The sequence below is a fragment of the Schistocerca nitens genome, chromosome 2 (genome assembly GCF_023898315.1).
Source record: "Schistocerca nitens isolate TAMUIC-IGC-003100 chromosome 2, iqSchNite1.1, whole genome shotgun sequence".
NCBI classification, from domain to species: Eukaryota; Metazoa; Arthropoda; class Insecta; order Orthoptera; family Acrididae; genus Schistocerca; species Schistocerca nitens.
In genome coordinates, this window is record NC_064615.1 from 228743695 (window position 1) to 228770915 (window position 27221).

General features: G+C 43.4%; 1 protein-coding gene across 1 annotated transcript in view; it reads right to left on the reverse strand.

The window, feature by feature from the left end:
* Positions 1-27221, reverse strand: part of LOC126234940 (extracellular serine/threonine protein CG31145-like) — a 186670-nt gene that overhangs the window by 28526 nt on the left and 130923 nt on the right. The window contains exon 5 of the mRNA XM_049943679.1: positions 17518-17822. Within this exon, the coding sequence (XP_049799636.1) occupies positions 17518-17822 (305 nt within the window). The remainder of the gene's footprint in view (positions 1-17517; positions 17823-27221) is intronic.

Here is a 27221-nt window from a genome sequence, read left to right on the forward strand (position 1 = left end):
CACCCCACTGTTTATCATTACGCATTACCACGTGCAACAGTTTGAAAATGTATTTAGAAACAGAAATCTAGCTTAGTCGCTGCCTGCTTGCTGTCTGCTGTTGTGCTTTCGAGAAATCTGCAACAATGTTGTCAAGATGCGAGGTAAGTGGAAATTTTGATTAGGATTAGATAACTGTTTTAGTTCAGTTGCACATTTAACATAAACACAACTTGCATTCAAATCAGCTACAGTTCAGTTCATATTAGGTTCTGTTTAGTCTAAGTTCAGCATGCGAGTTTTTAGTTTTTGATAATGCATAGAATTTTATAGTGTGGGAAATAAAGTTAGACTAAATTTCATACAGAAACAAATATAGTGTGGAAGTTAAAACAGTACATAAAACTAAGGTGTTGCCGATACTGGGATATGCTGCTGTTGTCTTACGCAATACAACACAATGGAAACCGAAGATGCTTGCTACGAACATTTGTCTAAGGCATATTGATTGATGATTTTGAGTTTTTTCCATTTGTGCTCCTCGTCTTCACACTATCTCGCACTGACACAGTGAAAAAAAAGAAAAATACGACCTTACCGAGTATCGGGACAGGTTTGCGACTGGATTCAAGAATTCCTCGCAACAGTACTCAACACGTCGCTCTTAAAGAAACAAAATTAACAGATATAATTTCGGCGTTACCCAAGGGAACTCTGATAGTGCCTTTACTGTTTACAATGAATATTATTAGCCTAGTAGAGGGCGTCAGGAGTACTGTAAGGCTGATAGCAAATGATGCGGATGTCTGTAAGAAGGTAGCAATGCCGGAAGACAGTAATGAATTGCAGAAGTACCTACAAAGGATTGATGAAAGGCGCAAGGACTGGCAGCTGACCCTGAATGTAAATAAAATTAACATACTGCGCACAGATAAAAAAAAATTCCACTATTGTACAACAACACTACTGGTGACAAATTGTAGGGAACAGTAACTACCATAAAATGTCTAGGAATGTCTATCTGGAGCGACTTTAAGTGGAATGACCACATAAAACAAATAGTAGGAAAAGCAGATGAGAGACTAAGATTTACGGGGATTACCCTAAGGAAATATAATTCATCCACTATAAAAGTGGTACACAAAGGCGCTTGTTCGACGGATTCTTGAGTACTGTTCACCAGTCTGAGACCCTTACCAGTGCAACACGTATAAGAAATAGAGAAAATCCAAAGAAGAGCAGCGCGTTTCGTCACGGGATCGTTTAGACGGCGCGAGAGCGTTAAAGAGAGGCTCAACAAACTCCAGTGGCAGACTCTAAAAGAGTAGATTTTGCATCACGGAGAGGTTTACTATTGAAATTTCGGGATAATCCTTTCCTAGAAGAGTCGGATAACATATTACTTCCTCTCATACACATCTCTCGAAATGACCGCTACGAGAAAATTCGAAAAATTGGAGGTAGTAAAGTGGCTTACCGACACTTTCTTCCCACGCGCCACTCAAAGAAGAGAGTGATCAGTTAGTGGTACCAGAATTACCTTCTGCCACATACCGTCAGGTGGCTTGCGGAGTACTGACGTAGTAGGCTGTACAAAACTGCGCCTTAGAACGTGCACTCATAGTACCTTCTGGATATCATACTTGTGGTGTCACCGCCAGACACCACACTTGCTAGGTGGTAGGTTTTAAATCGGCCGCGGTCCATTAGTATACGTCGGACCCGCGTGTCGCCACTGTCAGTAATTGCAGACCGAGCGCCACCACACGGCAGGTCTAGAGAGACGTGCTGGCACTCGCCCCAGTTGTACAGCCGACGTTCATAGCAATGGTTCACTGACAAATACGCTCTCATTTGCCGAGACGATAGTTAGCATAGCCTTCAGCTACATTTGCTACGACCTAGCAAGGCGCCGTATTCAATTGATATTGAGATTCTATTAATGTATCATCAAGAGCGATGTTCTACAAATGTGGATTAAAGTTAAGTATTCCAGAAGCTACGTACTTTTCTTTATAGCGTTCATTAGGTATCCTGTTTCAGACCTCACGCCAGCCTGCGTGAGTTTAAGCGCGTGCCTTTTGGCTTCCTCTCATTGTGTCTAGGCTGTATTGTCTAGACACAACAATACTAACACATTTAACGAAATGTCTGGGGTGCCTCTCCTCAGCGAGCGCTTCAAAAACTGCGCGACAATTCTATCAGAAAAATGTTCACGCCATCTACGCAAAAATTCCCCCTCTGGGCCATCAAGGTCCGCGTGCGTGGGCAACGAAATGGCCCGACCTACTGCGCACGTGGAGCGTTACTGCGCTACCTGGCCGGTACTAAATGACGGCGACAGCGATTAACTATTATAGCCCACCGCATTTGTTATGGCTGATGTTCCACGCTGTAGTCACTATCGGAGAAATACCGCTACGCGCTTGGTCTCCGCCAACATCTCGTAGTTCAGCATTTCTAGTCAGCAGCAGCAACAAGCCAGTCTTCGGACTGAAGACCACAACAACCTCACAAGGACAAGGAACAGTACGAAACAGAGTGAGGTACAAAACAACACAGAAGACGACAGTGACAAACACACACAGTACACTTCAGATAGGTAATGCTGACTGAAACCAAAAACGAATGATAACGTGCAGATGCCTTCCGACTCCTACCGTCTTCTACAGGTTCACGTCTCGGGAGCCGATTGACGAACGTACAGTTAACAAACAGCCTACATCCCGGGTCCTGGCTTGGGTTCGTTTCAATTTGAGCTGTCCACTCCACAGTCTGAGTCTTCCTCCGGCGGCGTGCCCCTAAAATGTAACTGACTTATTTAGGATTTAGAGCTGTATTTAAGCTAAAGGTTTAGTAAAGCAGCCTATTCCTGCGATTTCTTCACCTAAAGCTTGTTCTTTCGGGAGTTTGGCTTTTCATATGAATTTGAGTAGATAGTTTTTTCGATCTTAATTTTTTGCATCAATTTGATGTTAGTTTTCGTGAATGTGAAAGTCGACAATGTAAGATAAAATTCTCAGGTACGGGGTACTTGATGGTTCTACGCAATAAAAAACCACGATTTTTCGTACAGAAACAATGATGTTAGGGAAAAATAAAACCGTACACGATTGTATTTGAAAAATAATTGCGGAGTTATGCTTGTGTGATTGACAAAAGCACAAAATAAAAAGGAAAATTTGCAAAAGAAATGTGTATAAAGCAGATAAAAATCACATATCTATATAAAAAAAGTTATAATATTATTAGTTATAACAATAAACATGAAAAATATATGCAAGAAGCCTTGTGAAATCATTCTAAAGTAATGAACTAACTGCAACTCCTTTTCTATTAGTGAGAATATTTTTGTTAATTTTTAAAACTATTCTTAATTGTTAACATAATTGTTAACTGTTAATTGTTGATACAATTGTCAATTATTCAGCTGGGTTTGTCAGCCTGCCTTTGTGTCACTCTGGTTGATTAGCACGTTCTTTATCACAGTTGTGGTCGGCTGCGTAAGTATAAATAAAGCAAATGTATCATCAGCCGGATGTTTCATTTATAAATACCAAAACCCGAAGACCATTTTCGTGATTTTTAAGACTAGTATTTTCGTTTTGAAACTGAGTCTCCTCTAATGAGATGTACACTCAAACATACATATGACGCCACCAACTTTTAGTAGCTGCAGCGAAATCTGAAGCACTTAACAAGATGATATCGAGTTTCGTCAAATGTTGCATGTTTTGGTTATGGTTGGAATTTGGGGGGAACATTTCACCAGCAACGTTCCAACAGGTGGCTTTCTGTATATTGATGTCCTTTCACGAGTAATGTTACCAGACGGTTTTAATTGTCATGTTACTACACAGACCAACATTCCACCCACTTTAGCAAACAGTGTTCTTCAGGTATAATCAGTGCAGTGGGAACGTGTCGTTGCCGAACATACACCACGCTGCAACATCGACCGAAATGTTGATTTATATTCCAGCATAAAATCGCGTTCACATATCCGGAAACGTTTACTGGAGATATTCAAGAGAGATATCACAGTGAAGCTCCGTTGGGCCACAAAGCGACGCTCTCTCCAAAAAGATGGAGCTATACGAAAGTTACCTTAGACCTCGGGGACACAAAATTAGCGTTGAAAGATCATAAAAGAGATGGCTCACTGCTACTAAGAGGACTGCTGGAATGCTGTGCTTCCAGATGGGACAGAATCGACTGGAATGGAAGAAGTTTTCATTCAGTAGTGTGTGGAATGTTGAAGAAAAAGCAGACTAAGAATAACAAGTCTCTGAAAGACACAGCATATGCATAAAATATGAGTACATGCAAGCAGTAGAGAGTGGCACTGCTGAATGCTTGGTATTGCATTTTCATAATAAATTACGTTGGATGGAGCATTCTGCAAAATGCTCAAATTGCCTAAATAAATATTTTCAGTGCAAATGCAGTCAAGCATGGATGACGTAAAAAAGAAGAATCTGTACCATAATGTTTTATAGAGTAATTCGACGTCAAAATTTGCCGCGTCTAAAATCGAAATAATACGAGTTAGGAGTGGTGAAAATTTCAAAATTGTCCTGTAGTAGGGTTTTTGAAGAATTGCGTATAGTATGTGTTGCTTCTTCGAACCTGCATTGTTTCATTAACTTCGTCGTATCTACAAATTTCAGGTTGTAAATAATAACTATTTGTAGCGTATCACAGTGGTGTGGGGGAAGTCAAGATGAACAACTTGGAATAACAAACTAGTGGCTATGAAGCCGTGAAACAATCTCAAACTGGCCAACCAAAGTCGCCTAAGCTACAGATGTTGAATATCCCCTCACCCTCTTGCGCCAACGGCTTTCGATAACGTTAATAAGATACCTATGATGGTAATGAAAGGAAAAACACTTTTGAACATGTTATCCAAATCTAATTACGTTTCCAATTCGATGTAAACCTATCCCACATAAGCAAAGTGGTCTCGTACTATAAAGGCCAGAGAAACAAAACGCTTTAACTACGAATTTTACGCTGCTAAAATTCACGACCTCTAAAAATGAGATTGACAGGAAGTGCAAAATGGTTACGGAGGAATAGCTAGAGGACAAATGTAAGAATATAAACGCATATATCACTAGGCGAAAAATAGATACTTCCTACAGGGAAATTAAAGATGCCTTTGGAGAAATGAGAAGCAGCTGTATGACCATCAAGAACTTAGAAGGAAAGCCAGTCCTAAGCAAAGAAAGGAAAGCTGAAAGGTGGAAGGCGTACACAGAGGGTTTATGCAAGCGAGACGAACTTGCAGGCAACATTATAGAATTGTAAGAGGGTGTAGATGACGAGGATAATGGAGAAATAACACTGCGAGAAGAATTTGACAGAATGCTGAAAGAGCTAAGTCGAAAAAAGGTCGCGGAAGTAGATGACATTCCGTCAGTCCTATTCGATAGCCTTGGGAGAGCCGGCCATGACAAAACTCTTCCATGTGGTGTGCAGGAAGTATGAGACAGGTGAAATACCCTCACACTTCAAGAAGAGTGTTGTAATTCCAGTTCCAAAGAAAGCAGGTGCTGAACTATCAGTTTAATAATTGGTGGTTGTAAAATATTAACACGAATTCTTTGCAGAAGAATGAAAAAATTGGTAGAAACCGACCTCGAGGAAGATCAGTTTGGATTCCGGAGAAATGTGGGCGCACCGAAGCAGTATCGACCTAACGACTTATTTTAGGTTGCCAGCATTTTTTAGACTTAGAGAAAGCTCTCTGAAATGCTGAAGGTAGCAACGTTGTGCGAAGTGGACGCGCGGTTTGAGGCGTCATGTCACGGACTGCGCAGCCCCTCCCGCAGGAGGTTCGAGTCCTCTCTCGGGTATGGGTGCGTGTGCTGTTCTTGGCATAAGTTAGTTTAAGTCGTGTGTAAGTCTAGAGACCGATGACCTCAGCAGTTTGTGCCCTTAGGCGATCACACACATTGGAACATTTTTTTTGAAGCAAGGGTAAAATACAGCGACTGAAGCGTTATTTACACCTTGTACAGAAAGCAGAGGGCAGTTTTAAGAGTCGAGGGGCGTAAAACGGCAGCAGTGATTCAGGATGGAGTGAGACAGGGTTGTAGCCTATTCCAGATATTGTTCAGTATGTACGCTGAGCAAGCAGTAAAGGAAACAGAAAAAAAATGGAGATGAAATTAAAGTTTAAGGAGAAGAAATAAAAACTTTAGGATTTGCCGATGACATTGTAATTTTGTCAGAGGCAGCAAAGGACTTGGAAGAGCAGTTGAACGTAATGGACAGTGTCGTGAAAGATGGATACAAGATGAACATCAAAAAGGTAAAATAAGGATAATGGAATGTAGTAAAATTAAATCAGGTGAGGCTGCGCTAGTTAGACTAAGAAACGACACACTGAAAGCATAGATGAATTTTGCTATTTGGGCAGCAAAATAACTGATGATGGCTGAAGTAGAGATGATACGAATTATAGACTGGTAATGGCAAGAAATGATTTTCCGAAATTTGTTAACATCGAATATAGACTGGGATGTTCTTTTCTGAAAGTATTTGTGTGGAGTGTGGAACTGTATGGAAGTGAAACATGGACGATAAACAGTTTAGACAAGAAGAGAATAGAAGTTTTTGAAATGAGGTTCTACAGGAGAACGCTGAAGATTATTAGATGGGTAGATCATATAACTAATGAGGACTTACTGAACGGAACCTGCGAGAAAATAAATTTCTGGCACAACCCGACTAGAAGAAGGGATCGGTTGATAGGAGACTTTCTGAGACATCGGGGGATAATCAGTTCAGGATTGGAGGAAAGAGTGAATACCGTAAGCAGATTCAGAAGGATGTAAGTTGCGGGAGTTATTCTCAGATCAAGAGGCTTGCACGGGATAGATTGACATGGAGAGCTGCATCCAATCATCTTCGGACGGAAGGTCGAAACAACAAAATTCACGAAACGCTGAGGTAAAATTTATCCAAACGCCAGTTTTACCATTTTTCAGTGCTCGATTAAGCCGGTAGCGCAAACTGGCGTGAGTATACTACAAAATCTAGCGAGGCGGAAATGTGATGTATCTTGGGCAGCTGTTGCAGGCTAATTTGGGGTTTGTTTCCTGGATTGACAGATCACAAGTGTCTTATCTAAAATTGTTCGCCTTGTCTTACCCTACGCTACTAAGTACGTTATAAGCCGGAGTCGTCTACAACCCGTGTTCCCGATTCAAACCAAAAGCCTAGTTCACAAAACGAATTCTACCGTTAACAACAATCTTAAGGGATTTTTTTTGTCTAAAGGTGTCCCTATTGAATAATACACACGTTTAAGGAATGACTAGCCAGTGAAAAGATACTACTAATTAAATACACTGTAAGCCCAATCATTGACGTATGTGTTATTAGTAACATAAGATAAAATAAATTCTTTATAATATTCGTTTAAATTACGTCTTAAGTGCAATAATATTAACAGTCTACAAGAATTACAACTGTAGGACATTTATTCTAGTGTCCAGATTTAAAAATGAAAGTGTGTTCTAGGTTGTTCACTTTTTGCATAACCTCCAGGACCAATTAATTAGGAGCTGTGGAAAGTACATTAAATTCAAGAGACTCAACATAATGTATGTACCATAAATTTTGAGTTTGTGTTGTACTCGCGTATATGAAAAGTTCCTCAATTTTTATCCTTGGAATGTATTTAATTTCCTGTAGATGAGAAATGTGAAAACTTTGCTTACAAATAACAGAGTAATTGCAGCACCATTGTTCTATCCCTCAAAGTTCAGTCTATTTCGTGACAATTGACAACTCAGGTTTTCATAAATCAGGAAAAAACTCAAAACATGAATATCCCGGAAAACATACCAAAATGACATGAAAGTATGTTTTTAGCATAGCAGTTTCATAAAAACCCGATAATTTAGTGGAACTTGCAATCGAACTAAATATGTTAACCAGGATTTTCCCACGACATTGCTAGGTATAAGAGTCACTGTATTAATTTTCACATTTACTGAGGGGTGCGGAGATGCTGAGAAAGCACCTAGAAGCACCTATGAAAATCAGTACGATTATCATTAAAAAGTGTCCTAAAACATGAAAGAAATTAGAACAGATAGGGGATGCAAATTTGTTTCATCGAAAAAGCAATAAATCGAACTGCAGATATGGCGAATGCCGTCATACACCGAAGAATCTATTCGTAGCTATGCATTTCACATACATATGCTTTGTTGTGACTAAGCAATGACATTTGCGTGTAATGAATTCTTTAACGCGTGAACATGGCGCTGAATAGCGCTATTCGGAGCGAAGCGACACGCATTTGGATGCGAGCCGACCACCAATAATCCATTACGTAAATCAGGAGCCGGTATCAAAGAACGCTAGAATTTTGCGCCCTACGATGACCCATTAAGTCGCATCATACATCGTACGATCCCGATTCGTTGGCACTGGCCCCACAACGTACTATAAATGATCGCAGCAGATAACACAGACTATCTGAATTGTAAACTCTTTAACAAACGCAACGCCTGCTTCTGAAATATTACCTGCGATTAAAATTCATGGACCATCAGATTAACACTGGAAACGGCCCTGTGAATAAGCCCGAACGACAACTCATATTGTGCACACTTTTTTCCGTTAGTTACAACGTACTTTACCCGTGAGAGAGTGCGACAGTTTGTGTTGAAACAGCCATCATTTTGAATTTTTAGGTTTGGAGGAAGTTACATATTTAGACCCGAAAAATCGGTAGAAAAAACTCGTATGGCACTTGGCCGGACTATATCAGTTATACCCTCTCTCAAGGGAGATGGGAGTCACATCAAGGGAGGTTTTTGGTAAAAGACGAAGATAGTATTTTACAGTAATTTTCGAGTTAAAAACCTGAAACGCATTATTTAAAGTTTTGAAAGAAATCATCCGCACTGGCTACAGAATATTTTTTATTAAAAGTCACGACAGGTTTCGCGTCAATTGAAGACGCATCCTCGGGTGATAAAGATTCTTTTTACGAAGTCGTTGCCGAAAGGTAACTGCCTTAGAACCACTCCTCATCATTCACGTCAAGTCGTAAACAAATAGTGCGCTAAAAGTTGTAGTCCGTATTTAAAACGAAGGGGATAGCAGAACCGCACCACAAGCAGGGGGGTGATTGAGCGGCAGTTGGTAAAGTGTAAGGTTGCATAAATTTTTTAATTCGTTATCATTACTGTTTGTCAAAAGAGACAGGTATGTTACTTGAGAAATGATTTTCTATGAGTGACTTCATAACTCTCAAAGTGTATGAGTCAACTTCTGCTTTAGCTGCTAATGGGGACTTGGGGGCTGAGATGCGACCTCTAGGGTGGAACGCTGTTAACTTGGTACAGATTTTCGCTTCTAGATAGCCCTGAAACAGAGGTTTAATAGATTTTCTTATTCATTTTTAAATACTGTGCTGCATTTTTTATGAAATTACAGTCATTACTCCAGAAAAAAGGCTTTTCCAGATACAAAAACAAGTTCCAAGATACAACATTATGTGTATCTAGGAACAAATATTCTATTCGAATTTAAAATCGTTGCAATCGATAAAATCCTAGCCTATCTGTTGCGTTTCTACTCTACTACACACCAATAATTATCAGGTGAAATCAGATTAAGCGGCAGTGTTATCAAAAACCACTTAGAAGTTAAGTACTTTCAGAAGCTAACATAAATTTTCTCTTTCAGCACAGATAAAATTGTTAAGAAGTTAAATAAACTCAGTTCATTTGCAAGTATCACATGTTACACGGTGAAAGACCTCCTTCTGTGTCGAGGTACCAGTGCGCCTGTTTATCTTCGACATTTTGAAAAACGTCTACTCTACTGCAGGCTCCATGGTTTCCGTATTTTTGGAGGGGGCAGTATGAACAAAATACGGAAAAAATGTGCAGCGAATATGGGCTCTACAATGCATCGTTACGAGCTGTGGATACTTCTTCGGTAGAGGAGATATTTTTCATAGTATGGAAGAGGAGCAAGTGTTCATCGCTCTTAAGGTATACCTTTTGGAGCCCTTGTTTACAACTCCTTTCTTCTTGTTTTGGTTCATACTACCACCTTTCAAAATATGGAAAGCGGAGAACTTACGTTAGAAGAGGTTAATTTAACAGTATCGAAGACGCGCTCTAGCTGTTTATGTGTCTTAGAGCCCATATCTACTCAGACTTTTTTGCTTCTGGTATTGTATAGTTTCAACTGTATGCGTTTAAGCCATTAATTATGATAAACCTTGTATTTACAGCACTTAACCGTTTCATTAATGTAGGGTTATTTTAATTAATTTCTAAGACAGAAGTAATATTATGAAAAGAATATTTTCTGCAGTTTGGTTTACCAAGTCATTCGGGGGTGGGGGTGGGGGCTTAGGACAGACAGAATTATCCATACACTATGTGATCAAATGTATCCGGACACCCCTAAAAACATATGTTTTTCATATTAGGTGCTGTGTGCTGTCAGCTACTGCCAGGTACTCCATATTAGCGACCTCAGTAGTCATTAGGCATCCTGAGAGAGCAGCATGGGGCCCTCCGCGGTACTCACAGAATTCGAACGTGGTCAAGTGATTGGGTGTCACTTGCGTCATACGCCTGTGGGCGAGATTTCCACACTCCTAAATATACCTAGGTCCACTGTTTCCGACGTGATAGTGAAGTGGAAACGTGAAGGGTAACGTACAGCACAAAAGCATACAGGCTGACCTCGTCTGTTGACTGACAGAGACCGCCGTCAGTTGAAGAGGGTCGTAATGTGTAATAGGTCGACATCTATATCATCACACAGGAATTCAAAACTGCAATAGGATCCACTGCAAGTACTACGACAGTTAGGCGGGAGGTGAGAAAACTTGGATTTCATGGTCTAGCGGCTGCTCATAAGCCACACATCACGCCGGTAGATGCCAAACGAGGCCTCGTTGGTACAAGGAGCGTAAACATTGGATGACTGAACCGTGGAAAAACGTTGTGTGGAGTGATGAATCACGGTAGACAATGTGGCGATCCGATGGCAGGGTGGGGGTATGGAAAATGTTCGGTGAACGTCATCTGCCAGCTTGTGTAGTGCCGACAGTAAAATTCCGAGGCGATGGTGTTATGGCGTGGTCGTGTTTTTCATGGAGGGGCTTGCACCCGTTGTTATTTCGCGTGGCGCTATCTCAGCACAGGCCTACATTGATGTTTTAAGCACCTTCCTGCTTCCCACTGTTGTAGAGCGATTCCGGGATGGCGATTGCACCTTTCAACATGATCGAGCACCTGTTCATAATATACGGCCTATGGCGGAGTGGTTACACTACAATAACATCACTGTAATGGACTGACCTGCACAGAGTCCTGACCTGAATCCTATAGAACATCTCTGGGATGTTTTGGACTTCGTGCCAGGCCTCACCGACCGACATCGATACCTCTCCTCAGAAATGAAGACAAATAGCAAACAAAGATAACCAAGTGAAAGCAAACAAAACAAAAGAGAGAAAAACAAAACACGATCAACTATGACCCGCCTCCACGTGGCGGGACACGGGCAACGGTGCGATCGGATGCGGGAACTGGTGTGGAGGTTCAGCCATATCGCGCCCATATACCGATCGCAGGGGGCTAAGTGGTCAATAGAGACCCTCCTTATGCAATTAGGTGGTGGGTCGTAAAATCAGGGCGGCAAGTGAAAAAAAGAAAAAACTTCTCCTCAGTGCAGCACTCCGTGAAGAATGGGCAGTCATTCCCCAAGAAATCTTCCAGCACCTGATTGAATGTATGCCCGCGAGAGTGGAAGCTGTCATCAAGGCCAAGGGTGGGCCAGCACCATATCGAATTCCACCATTGCCGATGGAGGGCTCCACGAACTTGTCAGTCATTTTCAGGCAGGTGTCCGGATACTTTTGATCACATAGTATAAGTACCACCTTGGTGTCAGAAGACAACTGCTCAAAAACTGCAAGACGAACTGAAACAGACACACATCAGTGGACAGAGCATCTCTTCATGTTTATAACTCACACTACAGGTTCTCAAGATGGGCATCGTTTGTGTGTGGCGAGGGTCAATGTGAGGGCGTAAGTCATTGACACAATGCGTCCGGAGAGGCGCGAATGCAGCCCGTTTTGCGAATCTGGTAATTGAGTGCGAACTATTTCGGTGTGACAATATGGCGACGCGGGTTAACAGTGAAACTTGAGAACAGTACAACCTACAGGCGCAGTCTGTAATGGTAAGGCCGACCGGTGACGCCGAGCGGATCTAGGCGCTTCAGTCTGGAACCGCGCGACCGCTACGGTCGCAGGTTCGAATCCTGCCTCGTGCGTGGATGTGTGTGAGGTCCTTAGGTTAGTTAGGTTTAAGTAGTTCTAAGTTCTAGGGGACTGATGACCTCCCATAGTGCTCAGAGCGATTTGAACCATTTTTTTTGTAATGGTAAGAATTGTGCTGATCATTAGTAGGCTTCTCTTTACCTGTGGGACACTGATACATAGAGCAAGACATTCCAATTGGTTCTGTGATAACCTATCGTGGAACACATGCAATGATCAGCCGAAACATTACGACCACTGCCCACCGCGACGTTAGATGCCGCCTGGTGACGTTGCGGGCACGTGCCGAGGTAACAAAAGTATGTAAGCAGACACGGACGGTTATCACCCTAGCGAAGATATGGGCTGCAAATGGGGAAGTCCATTCAGGTAAGCGACTTTGACAGAGGGCAGATTATTACTAAGCAGAGCCTATGAACGAGTATCTCGAAAACGGTGAAGCTGGTCGTTTGTTCACGTGCTAGTGTCGTGAGCATCTACGGAAAGAGGTAGAAGGATAGTGGAACTACCACTAGGCGTTATGGCTGGACGTCCACGACTCTTGAAAGAACGTGGTATGCGGTGGCTTGTCTGCTATGTAAACTAGAACAGATGGTGATCTTGGCATCTCTGCCGTAAGAGCACAACGCTGGTGCACGCACAAGTGTTTCGGAACTCAGCTTTCATCGTACATTGTTTAACACGGAGCTCCGCAGCAGACAACCCCTACGTGTTCACATATTGACCCAACGACATCTTCAATTACGATTGCAGTGGACACGGAGCCATAGGGATTCGACGATCGATCAATGGGAAAGTGTCGGCTCTTCGGGGCGAATCACATTTTTGCTGCACTAGGTCGATGGTCGTCTCCACAAACGCCGTCATCGAGGTGAACGGCGGCTCGAAACGTGCAGCGCGCACGGACGCAGCCTGGTGGAAGCAGTATTATGCAATGGGAGACATTCTATCGCCCTTGCATGGGACCTGTAGTAGTAATCGAAGGCACGCTAACAGCAGCAAACCACCTGCATCCCTTAATGTTTGATGTCTTCCCCGAAGGCGATGTAATCTTTCACCAGTATAATTGCCCTTATCTCTTAGCTATAACCATGCTACTGTGGTTTGAGGAGCATTGTAATGAACTCATGTTGATTGTGACCAAATTCGCCTGATGTAAATCCTATGGAACCCATCTGGGTCATTTTAGGACGCCATCACCGCGTACGCAAATCAGCGGCCTGTTATTTACGCGAATTACGTGATCTATGCGTAGACGTCTAACGCCACAGACCTCCACAAATCTATCAGCAAACTGTCGGATCCGTGATACACAGATATTTCGTTCCAAAGACGGAGAAACAAGCTATTATGCATGTAGTCTAAACGTGTTGGTTCATCAATGCATGTACCGTTGTTAATGAAAGGGTTAAATGGTTAAATTTGTAGAACGGGAAATGCTGTGCGTAACAAAAAGGCATGTCTAACCACAACGAAAACGGTAGGAATAGTTGGGAAATGATTACGACGGTTTGTTCAAAAAAATGGTTCAAATGGCTCTAAGCACTATGGGACTTAACATCTGAGTTCATCAGTCCCCTAGACGTAGAACTACTTAAACCTAACTAACCTAAGGACATCACACACATCCATGCCCGAGGCAGGATTCGAAACTGCGACCGTAGCAGCCGCGTGGTTCCAGACTGAATCGCCTAGAACTGCTCGACCACAGCGGCCGGCAAGACGGTTTGTAGTTGCGCGTTGCTTCACGCTGTGATGAAATCAGTCACTGGACTGAAGTACCACCGTAGGTACACTATCCTCTGGTAACAACATCTACATCTACACAGATACTCCGCAAGTAGAGTGAGGGAAAAAGGACTGTCTGTATGCCTCTGTATGAGCCCTAATTTCTCGCATGTTATCTTCGTGGTCCTTACGCGCCATGTATGTTGGCGCCAGTAGATTCTTTCAGCAGTCAGCTTCAAATGCCAGTTCTCTAAATTTTCTCAACAGTGTTTCTCGAAAAGAACGTCGCCTTCCCTCCAGGGATTCCCATTTGAGTCCTCGAAGCATCTGCGTAACACTTAACTGTTTTTCGAACCTATCGGTAACAAATCTAGAAGCCCGCCTCTGAATTGCTTCGATGTCTTCCTTAAATTCGACCTGGTACGGATCCCAAACACTCGAACAGTACTCAAGAACAGGTCGCACCAGCGTCCTACCTGCGGTCTCCCTTACAGGTGAACCACTCTTTCCTGAAACTCTCCCAATAAACCGAAGTCGACCATTCGCGTTTCGAACCACAGCTCTCACATCCTCCTTTGCAACGTTATGCCCAGATATTTAAATGACTTAACTGTGTCACTAGTTATATTGTATCTGAACATTACAGGTTTGATCGTCCTACTCATCCGCATTAACTCACATTTTTCTACATTTAGAGCTAGCTGCCATTCATCACACCAACTGGAAATTTTGTCGTCTTCAGTCACTCCTACGTCCGCCCCGATAGCTGAGTGGTCAGTGTGACGGATAGCCGTCCTAAGGGCCCGGGTTCTATTCCCGGCCGGGTCGGGGATTTTCTCCGCTCAGGGACTGGATGTTGTGCTGTCTTCATCATCATTTCATCCTCATCCGGCGCGCAGGTTGCCCAATGTGGCGTCGAATGTAATAAGACTTGCACCGAGGCGGCCGGACCTGTCCCGCAAGGGCCTCCCGGCCAATGACGCCAAATGCTCATTTCCATTTCCACTGAACTTCGACACCTTACCGTACACCGCGGCATCATCAGAAAACAACCGCAAACTGGTGTCCACCCTGACCACCAAATCATTTATGTGTCCAGAGAACAACAGCGGTCCTATCACACTTCTCTGATGAACAATCGTCGTCGAGGACAACGTCCTGGATTCTATTATTTAAGAATTCGTCGAGCCACTCACATATCTGTGAGCTTATTCCATACGCTCGTACCTCCGTTAACAACCTGCAATGGGGCTCCGTATCATATGCTTTCCGGAAGTCTAGAAATACGGAATCTGCCTGTTGCCCTTCATCCATACTTCTCGGTATATCATGTGAGAAAAGGGTAAGCTGAATTTCGCATGAGAGATGCTTTCTAAAACCATGCTGATTCGTGGAAATAAGCTCCTCAGTCCCAAGAAAGTTTATGATATTCGAACTGAGAATACATTCATGCTCATAAATTAAGGATAATTGCAGAATGTGGTGCCACACAACGTGGCACTACACAAAACTGCCGCTAATAGCATAGGCACATAGGGAACACATACGACACAGATCTGTAAGTCCACGGTATTGGTGGTAAGTTGAGAAAGCAGTCCCGAAACACATGTGCTACAAAACGCCACTGTTTGCTGCACATATACCCCGAAATCAATATGGGATATGGTAACCATGCACACGTACACAGGCCGCACAACGGGTTGGCATACTCTGGATCAGGTGTTCGAGCAGCAGTTCGGGAATAGCCGCCCATTCTTGCACCTGTTCCTGCCGGAGCTCCTGAAGTGTCGTAGGGGTTTGAAGACGTGCAGACCGAGAGCATCCCAGACGTGCTTGATGGGATTTAGGTTTGAAGAACAGGCAGGCCACTCCATTTGCCCGATATCTTCTGATTCAAGGTACTCCTCCACGATGGAAGCTCGGTGCGGCCTTGCGTTATCATCCATCAGGAGGAAGGTGGGACCCACTGCCTCCCTGAAAAGGCGGACGTACTGGTGTAAAATGATGTCCCGATGCACCGAACCTGTTACAGTTCCTCTGTCAAAGACATGCAGGGGTGTACGTGCACCAATCATAATCCCACCCCACACCATCAAACTACGACCTCCATAAAGGTCCCTTTCAAGGACATTAAGGGGTTGGTATCTGGTTCCTGGTTCACGGCAGATGAAAACCCGGCGAGAATCACTGTTCAGACTATACCTGGACTCTTCCTGGCAGATTAAAACTGTGTGCCGAACCGAGACTTGAACTCGGGACCTTTGCCTTTCACGGGCAAGTGCTCTACCAACTGAGCTACCCAAGCACGACTCACGCCACGTCCTCACAGCTTTACTTCTGCCAGTACCTCGTCTCCTACCTTCCAAACTTAACAGAATCTCTCCTGCGAACCTTGCAGAACTAGCACTCCTGAAAGAAAGGATATTGCGGAGACATGGCTTTGCCACAGCCTGGGAGGTGTTTCCAGAATGAGATTTCCACTGTGCAGCGGAGTGAGCGCTGATATGAAACTTCCTGGCAGATTAAAACTGTGTGCGGGACCGAGACTCGAACTCGGGACCTTTGCCTTTCACGGGCAAGTGCTCTACCAACTGAGCTACCCAAGCACGACTCACGCCTCGTCCTCACAGCTTTACTTCTGCCGGTACCTCGTCTCCTACCTTCCAAACTTTACAGAAGCTCTCCTGCTGCAGAATGAAAATCTCATTCTATACCTGGACTCGTCGGTGAACATAACCTGGGACCATTGTACCAATGGCCATGTAGTGTGTTCCTAACACCAGGCTTTACGGGCTCTCCTGTGGCCAGGGGTCAGTGGAACCCACCTTGCAGGTCTCCAGGCGAATAAACCATGTCTGTTCAGTCGTCTGTAGACTGTGTGTCTGGAGACAACCGTTCCAGTGGCCGCGGTAAGGTCCCGAGCAAGGCTACCTGCAGTACTCCGTGGCCGTCTGCGGGCACTGATGGTGAGATATCGGTCTTCTTGTGGTGCTGTACACAGTGGACGTCGCGCACTGTAGCGCCTGGACACGTTTCCGTCTATAATCTTGAGAGCACACTTTGTGGCACACGGAGAGCCCGTGCTACGACCTGCTGTGTTTGACCAGCCTAGTATTCTACCCCTCATAACGTCATCAATAAGTGTTCTTTGAGCGATTTTCAACATACAGTAACCATTAGCACGTCTGAAAACGTCTTCGCTGCACGGTACTCCGACATGCACCGACACACCTCTTCGTATGTGGACTGCTGCCTGCGCCACCGTGCGACGACCGCAGGTCGAATGCACCGCACGGTCATACCCCGAGGTGATTTAAACCCGCAAACCGCTCACCAGAGCACTGTTTCACCGTGTATAAGCAGTTTCCTTAATTTATGAGCATGAGTGTATATGCAAGGATGCTGCGGCACACAGGAGTTGCGGACATTGGTGTTACGGAGCAGGCAGCGGCCGGCCGGCTACTCACCGTTCTCCCACTGGGCCTTCCGGCGCTTGTGGTAGGAGCGCCGCCAGGGGTGCCTCCACACTTTGCGCGGCGCGACCGCCTTGTCGGGCAGGAAGGCGGCGAAGCTGCCCTCCAGCGTGTCCGGGTTGCCGCAGATGGCGTGCGCCGTGTCGCAGTAGTACGAGCAGCGCCCGTGGAAGCACAGGTTGTCCGACGGCGACACGAAGAACGTCTTCAGCAGCTCGCCGTCCGCCAGCTCGTACAGCTCACTCGTCATGTTCAGCACGCGCCCCGACACCGGCATCGCCCTCCGGAAGCCCAGCAGTCTGCCGACACGTCACACACTCACTCATTCACACAGTCATAGGTCAAAACCAGTTTTACAAATACGAGGGTTGCCCAGAATGTAAAGCAGCGCATTTTTTTTCCTTCAACAACTCTTTATTGCACATAACGAGAACTATACACACGAAAGAATGGTATTTTATCTACACGCCCTATTTTTCCACGTAATCTCCGTCCTGTTCTGTGATCTTCCTCCAGCGCGAATCAAGGGCGTGTACGCCCTGTCGGTACCAATCCGTGTCATGATGGTGGAGCCAGTGCTTCTCTGTGTGAATCACCCCCCCCCCCTCCATCGTCCTCAAAATGTGTTCCACGAATGACATCCATTAATGGCCCAAATAAGTGGAAGTCCGAGGGGCTAGGTCGGGTGTGTCAGGTCTCAGGACCGCTGCAAATCATGGAGCTCCGCCGAACCGCCTAATGACCTCACCCTCCGTGCCCAGCGACTAACTGTATTTCTGTCGACAGCAGATGCTCCATGGACTTTGCACAAGCGTTTCTGAATATTCCCCACGGTTTCTTTCCCTGCAATGAGAAATTCAACGACGACACGTTGCTTGTAACGTATTAAACCTAAAGACACCATTTTGAAGCTGTCCTGAAGCTACGCTATCAGTCGGAAGTGACGGATACTTTGCGCACTCACTCAGAAGACTTCAAATTATACATACGTAATGTTTCGCATTCTTAGCATCCTTTTCGGCCGAGAAAAAAAAAAAAAAAACGCGGTGCATTACTTTCTGGGCAACCCTCGTACGTTGGCTTTCGTGACCGGTATCAGTCTCATTACAGTCCTTCGGCGTGTACTGCCGAGTCGTCTTATAAAATAGCTAAGGCCAGATCAAGGGAATGCGAGTTTGAAGTACGCAGACTGCGTGCACTTTAGTCACTCAGGAGTTATCTGAAATAAAAAATCGATTACATCAGTTGATACTAGATTAAATTTATGGGAGCTTATACCTAACCACAATGAAATATACTTAATTTTAACGATACGGTGCTAATTTAAACTTTGCGTACGAGTTTTGGTGGTTTTGCTCACTCTTTATTGCTTTACAAAAAATATTTGATACTAGCAACTTTAATATATTATAGGTATAAGCTCCCAAGAAAACTGTTTGCTTTTCAGGGGTCAAAGATAGAAGTTAATAAGATGAACCGTTTTTACTTTATGCTGCATACACTTTTGACAAACCGTCTCTGTAGAAAAAACATTTTTAAAGTTTAGGGGAAACTTTTATATCTATTATTAGTTCAAGTTGCATAAAAACCACATGTTATTAATATATTTTTGGTGTCGGTGAAAACAAATCTCAAGTTAGATGAATATGGATAATCCAATATGGTGGTCCAAAAGTTATGTTTGAACAAATGTTGATCACAAAAAGTATTTTCCTTACTTACTTTTAGTCTGTAATTCCAGGGTCATATATCAAGCATTCCTCTAACTCGAACTGTTCCTGCAGAGCACTTCCCTCGTTCTTTTTGGTGAGAAGTCGATCTGGCTGGACTGTACACAGCCCTTCTATAGACCCTCTAGAGGTCTCTTTAATTTTCCTGTGAGCCGTATCTGCCTTACCCCTAGTGAGATAAGCCTCTACATCCTTACATTTGTCCTCTAGCCATCCCTGCTTAGCCATTTTGCACTTCCTGTAGATCTCATTTTTGAGACGCAGTGTTTCCATATTTTTGTTCATCCTCTGTGCATCAAATCAGTCTTCGGACAGGCAACAACTAAAAGAACCCGGCCGAAGTGGCCGTGCGGTTAAAGGCGCTTCAGTCTGGAACCGCAAGACCGCTACGGTTGCAGGTTCGAATCCTGACTCGGTTCAAAAATGGCTCTGAGCACTATGGGACTCAACATCTTAGGTCATAAGTCCCCTAGAACTTAGAACTACTTAAACCTAACTAACCTAAGGACATCACACACAGCCATGCCCGAGGCAGGATTCGAACCTGCGACCGTAGCAGTCCCGCGGTTCCGGACTGCAGCGCCAGAACCGCTAGACCACCGCGGCCGGCTCCTGACTCGGGCATGGATGTTTGTGATGTCCTTAGGTTAGTTAGGTTTAACTAGTTCTAAGTTCTAGGGGACTAATGACCTCAGCAGTTGAGTCCCATAGTGCTCAGAGCCATTTGAACCATTTTTGAACTAAAAGAACGACGCACCCAAGAACTTTACGTATCCAGCATTATTACTCAGTTTTATCACTCACAATCTCGTGAGATGATTTTTTTCGATTAGTATTAAAGTTACCGATGTGGGGTCTCCCTGACATTCAGCCAACGTCATTTTCCAAAATAGTATTCCATGCACCAAGACAATTATCTCTCTGTCCGCTGCAGAAATGTATCTGCTTAGAAGGGTAAGGGCGGCTGGAAGTAGAGGACTGTATTCTGCCGGCTACAGGGCTGACAAGACCTGCAAAAGGCGGCGGTGGCACACGGAGAGGAGGGAAGTCGCTACAAAGCGCTCCTCCGTCTGTTCGCTGCAGTCCCCCTACAGCGCTAGAGGCCGTTGTCGGGATGCGGGCTCCGGGACGTATTTCAGCAGCGCATTTCAGTAATTATGTCTGGCCACCGGGTCTCGGAAATTGTACCCTTTGTATGAGTCATTTTTAGAAAGCGCTGTTTCGGCAACCGGGCTTTGAGACGAGAATCCGAACAATAAAAACTATCGGTAAAAGGACATTAGCAAAAAAAGACACATTGTAGTACACCTTCTAATGGGTCACCCTCCTCTAACATTACCTTTTTTTTATAGAAATAACCGATAACATGTATACTATCGATTCTTGCATAGGTTAAAATTATCTCAGCTGTTTCACTAAAAGAATTCATATGTATTTGTAGTATACGATGTGTTATATTTGAAGCTAAAATGTATAAAAAGAAGTTAAAGCGTTAGAATCGATATGTAATAACAGTTAAAATTACACTTCTTTTAAAAATAATTGAAATTACAAAATCTGTGGCATACTTAAAATTGGATTCCTAATTAGATTAGAAAATCAGACACTTAAAGTAGTAAAGGAGTTTTGCTATTTTGGGGCAAAATAACTGACGATGGTCGAAGTAGAGAGGATATAAAATGTAGACTGGCAATGGCAAGGAAAGCATTTCTGAAGAAGAGGAATTTTTTAACATCGAGTATAGATTTAAGTGTCAGGAAGTCGTTTCTGAAAGTATTTGTATGGAGTGTAGCCATGTATGGAAGTGCAACTTGGACGATAAATAGTTTGAACAAGAAGTGAATGGAAGCTTTCGAAATGTGGTGCTACAGAAGAATGATGAAGATTAGATGGGTAGATCACATAACTAATGAGGAGGTATTGAATAGGATTGGGGAGGAGTTTGTGGCACAACTTGACTAGAAGAAGGGATCGGTTGGTAGGACATGTTCTGAGGCATCAAGGGATCACCAATTTAGTATTGGAGGGCAGCGTGGAGGGTAAGAATCGTAGAGGGAGACCAAGAGATGAGTATACTAAGCAAATTCAGAAGGATGTAGGTTGCAGTAGGTACTAGGAGATGCACAGGATAGAGTAGCATGGAGAGCTGCATCAAACCAGTCTCAGGGCTGAAGACCATAACAACAAAAACAACTTAAAATTCATATTATTAATAGCATACTCTAACGCTACTTATTAAATTTATTTCTTGATTTCTCTATGAAATAATGATATAATTTGGTAAAGATTCTTCTCCTGTCGAGAAAGTTTGCAAACTTTTTTGCTTTGTAAACTCTTTGGAAATTGTGAGTACGGCAGAATGTGAGTAGTGGTGGCCATGCCTCTGGAGGAAGTAGATGTTTTTCTAAACTTGTCAACAACAATGTAATTTCTGGTGTGATAGATGTGAAAATTGCAAAGTCGGTGTGATTTAGAAGAATGGGATAAAAAGGAAAGAAAATCATAGCAACAGGAAAAATCTTCGTCAGTTATTTAGTCATCAAGAACCTACAGAATCGAAATTTCAGATGCAAGAGTGTACCCCTAGACAAGACTTGGAGCCATCAGCAAAAACAACAAGAGAGAAAATCAAGATAAGTAAGAAGTTCTTCTTTTGTACATCTTACGCCTCTCGAAGCTTTGAAAATTTGTGCAAAGACAAAGAAGTTTAATTGTGATGTGTGGGAGGGTAAGATTACAACCTCCATATTTATTTATGTCACATCTAACCACTCTCAAAAATCATCTTGTGGTGCAGTTCTTATTGTTGTGTCCTTTTTTGCTACGAAAGTGGGATGAGAAGTTCCGCCTTATGCAAGACACTTTTTTTTCTGTTTTGTTTAACCCATATATGTTTTAGCACTTTTGTGCTATCATCAGTATATTTGATTTTTATTTTTAACTTTAAAATTGTTGTTACATATTAACATTTGTGTTGTTTATAACATTATGTCGAAGTTCCATTTTTAGCTTAACTGGCGAAACTAATGCATACATCCACTTTTCGCCAATTAAGCTATAAATGTAACTTTGACATAATGTTATAAACAACACAAGTATTAATATGTAACAACAATCTTAAAGTTAAAAATAAAAATTAAACCCACTGATGATAGCACAAAAGTGCTGAAACATGTATGAGCGAAACAAAACAGAAAAAACGTGTCTTGCATAAGGCGTAATTTCTGATCCCATCCCCTCAAAAATTTTCACCTAAAATTGCTCTCTTACTGACATTAACAGGAAAGTAAAGGAAATTAATTCATAGATCTGATATAACCAAATTTTCCTGAAGGGATTTGAGTCTCACCTTATTTGACGATAGTGATGGAAACTGAAGAACGGGAAAATAAGCTGAAGATATGAATTGGAGTTTGTGTTATGGAGGGCGTCGGACGAGAATAGTTCAAGCATCCACGTTTGCTATGACGCTGTGGTGGTGTAACAGCTCGCATACGTGCCCAGTAAGCAAGAAGACCTGGGTTCAAGTTCCAGCCATGCCACAAATTTTAATCCATTTCTTCAGCTTTCCTCATTATCTTAGAAATAAATTCAGTCTGACGATACTGCATAACAGGAAGTCAAACACTGCCACTTATTTATTTTATTGGATGACCAGTTTCGCCCTTTCAGGGTTCCGTACCCTTACAGGCTCACTTGCCTGTCTGTCTATCTTTCATTCCGACTGTTAAAAATCCTTTTCCTCATGAACCGGTAGATGTATCAAGTTGAAATTTATGTCACGTAGGAACGTCTACAGTTCACTGGTGGTGTAACAAATTTAAGCTTCGAAGTCAATGCAATCAAAAGATACGGTAATTTATTCAACATATTCTAATACTCGCACACTCACTCATCAAAACCTATAGAGTACTTCCCGTTAATCTGGAACCATGAAATTTGGCGAGAAGCAAGGTTTCACAGTGCAAGTAAAGGGGAAAAAATCAGCAAATTGTTATTCTGTAAATATATCACACGACAAAATATTTCTTTGTCATTTGTTATCAGACGTCAAACTTGAAATTAGATCATTCTCGAAAGTCTTCGAATTCCTGGAACCGATATGTTGCCAGTATCAATGTCGATAACTGGCAAAAATCATCGAGATTGTCGATTCGCGAAAAGAATGATCTACACTCCTGGAAATTGAAATAAGAACACCGTGAATTCATTGTCCCAGGAAGGGGAAACTTTATTGACACATTCCTGGGGTCAGATACATCACATGATCACACTGACAGAACCACAGGCACATAGACACAGGCAACAGAGCATGCACAATGTCGGCACTAGTACAGTGTATATCCACCTTTCGCAGCAATGCAGGCTGCTATTCTCCCATGGAGACGATCGTAGAGATGCTGGATGTAGTCCTGTGGAACGGCTTGCCATGCCATTTCCACCTGGCGCCTCAGCTGGACCAGCGTTCGTGCTGGACGTGCAGACCGCGTGAGACGACGCTTCATCCAGTCCCAAACATGCTCAATGGGGGACAGATCCGGAGATCTTGCTGGCCAGGGTAGTTGACTTACACCTTCTAGAGCACGTTGGGTGGCACGGGATACATGCGGACGTGCATTGTCCTGTTGGAACAGCAAGTTCCCTTGCCGGTCTAGGAATGGTAGAACGATGGGTTCGATGACGGTTTGGATGTACCGTGCACTATTCAGTGTCCCCTCGACGATCACCAGTGGTGTACGGCCAGTGTAGGAGATCGCTCCCCACACCATGATGCCGGGTGTTGGCCCTGTGTGCCTCGGTCGTATGCAGTCCTGATTGTGGCGCTCACCTGCACGGCGCCAAACACGCATACGACCATCATTGGCACCAAGGCAGAAGCGACTCTCATCGCTGAAGACGACACGTCTCCATTCGTCCCTCCATTCACGCCTGTCGCGACACCACTGGAGGCGGGCTGCACGATGTTGGGGCGTGAGCGGAAGACGGCCTAACGGTGTGCGGGACCGTAGCCCAGCTTCATGGAGACGGTTGCGAATGGTCCTCGCCGATACCCCAGGAGCAACAGTGTCCGTAATTTGCTGTGAAATGGCGGTGCGGTCCCCTACGGCACTGCGTAGGATCCTACGGTCTTGGCGTGCATCCGTGCGTCGCTGCGGTCCGGTCCCAGGTCGACGGGCACGTGCACCTTCCGCCAAACCCTGGCGACAACATCGATGTACTGTGGAGACCTCACGCCCCACGTGTTGAGCAATTCGGCGGTACGTCCACCCGGCCTCCCGCATGCCCACTATACGCTCTCGCTCAAAGTTCGTCAACTGCACATACGGTTCACGTCCACGCTGTCGCGGCATGCTACCAGTGTTAAAGACTGCGATGGAGCTCCGTATGCCACGGCAAACTGGCTGACACTGACGGCGGCGGTGCACAAATGCTGCGCAGCTAGCGCCATTCGACGGCCAACACCGCGGTTCCTGGTGTGTCCGCTGTGCCGTGCGTGTGATCATTGCTTGTACAGCCCTCTCGCAGTGTCCGGATCAAGTATGGTGGGTCTGACACACCGGTGTCAATGTGTTCTTTTTTCCATTTCCAGGAGTGTATATACGTAATTAAGTTTGTATGGAACCCTCAGTGCGCCAGTCGTACTCGCACCTGGCAGACGTCTTTCATGTCATCCTCAGTTCCTTTAATTATTAAAAAGGAAAGAAAAGGGGGCACTGTAGCCACAGGGGTAGTAGTAAAGTGACACAAAATACATAAAACACACAGCGGCAGTAAGTAAAATTTTTTAAAAAATTGAAAAAAGTCAAATATTTTGTGGAATGAATTTCTCTTAAAGTAAGAAATAAAACAGATTAGAGAAACATTTGACGCGCCTATGAATGATTTTCGAAATCATATGCAATAGCTGAGATGCTCATATGTTAGTGGCAAAAGTAGAGTACTGCGTGAAACTCCACGAGACAAATGTCCTCCAGTACTTTTCAAAATTCTAAGTTAAATTGACTTTAAATTCTCAGTCAGCACTTCATTGGCTGCACACGATTTCGAGGATCATTCAAAAGTACGTCTAATGTTCTTCTAATCCATCGTATATCTCACTTTTAGACAAATCGTTTCACAAAACATTTGACGGTATTTTTTTCAATTTTTTTTTAATTTTCAAGTTTTGTTCAGTAAGAATGAAATATAAAATATTTAAATAATGATATATACTCTATTATAATCAAGAATATACGGATCAAGTGCGGGCAGAGCACTGTCACTTTATGCTGTGATTTAATATTTTTTGACACTTCATTTACGTAGTTGGCAGTAGCTGTTCGTGAAATATTTCAACTTTCTCGGAAATCAGTAATTAAGTTTTCCCTAATTACCCTGATTAATTTCATCCCATCACATCTTTCTTTCGCAAAACTAGATTTCACGCTGATCAGTTTGATACTCCAGGATAGAAAATTCTCGGTAGTTTTGCCGCATGAAAATCAGATAAAATCCCAAGCTTTCGAAGACTGCCTCTATCGTCATCGTCAGGGGCTAACTCTGGTTGTCGTGAAACTTCGAGCATCAGTTTCACGACAGTCAATCAGAAATGAAAGCTTGAAATTTTATCCGATTTTTAAGCGGCAACTTTACCGAGAACTTTCTATCCAAGGATTCGGTCGCGAAAGAAGTCGTCGTGATATTTGATAAATCCTTTTTCCATTTCGCAATCCTCATATGACTATGAAAATTCGAAATTTTTCCCCCTCAAATCACTAATTAATTTTTTGTTAATTACTCTGTTTACTTTCAGGCAATTAATTGTCTGCGAAAGCTGCTACATCTACATAACTACTCTGCAGTTCACACTTAAGTGCGTGGCACAGGGTTTTTTGCACCCCTTTCAGACTATTCTATACCGTTCCAATCTCTAATAGCATGTAGGAAGAACGAACACTTAAATTTTTTCGTACGAGGTCTGTTTTCTCCTATTTTATTTTGATGATCATTTCTCGCTATGTAGGTTGGCAACAATAAAATATTTTCACATGCAGAGGAGAAAGTTGGTGATCTAAATTTCTAGAAAAGACCTCGCCGCAACGAAAAATGCCTTTGTTTTAATGACTGCCATCCCAGTTCGCTTATCATATCCGTGACACTCTACTATACAAAACGAACTGCTTTACTCTGGACTTTTTCGATGTCCTCCGTCAATTCTTTCTAGTAAGCTTCTCATATAGCACAGCAATACTTCAGCAGGGGACGAACAAGCGTAGTGTAGGCAGTCTCTTTGTTCGGCCAATGAAACGTAGTCTTTGGTTTGCCTCCCCCACATTTTTTATGTGATCGTTCAAATTTAAATTTTTCGTATTTGTAATTCCTAGGTATTCCAGCCCTTAAATTTGTGTGATTTATCGTGTAATTGAGATTTAACTGATTTTTTTTTGTACACGTGTGGATGACCTGACTCTTTTCCTTGTCGAAATACAATTGCCACTTTCCACACCAGTCAGATATTGTGTCTAAGCAGACCTTAGGATGGTCAATATGATACCCCTTTTGTCAATTTCCCACTCTTCGTTTGGCTATGAAAATTCGCACAAAATTGGTGTAATTTCTAGAGAGTCTTGTTTTCGGTGCGTTCCGACATTTGGCCAATCAAACAACATGAAGCAAATGAAATCGAATTACTGCAAAGCGCAGGTCATCAGTTGGCAATCTGTGTTTGTCTGAACCATTTTCATTGTCAGCACTTTACAGGATTGTAATGATGAGCCAGATACAACAATAATTCGAGCGGGCGTTTGCCCGAGAGAGAGGTGGCCCTCTGCAATAATCGGGAGCCCTGCCATCAATCTACACGTTGAGACGTCTGCTGCATGGCAGGTGATCCGACCTCATGACGTGTCGCACGGCCCTTTACTCTGACATGTGACATACGACAAGGGTCTCCGGACAGTCGGCTTTGTAACTGCTTTGAATGAAATG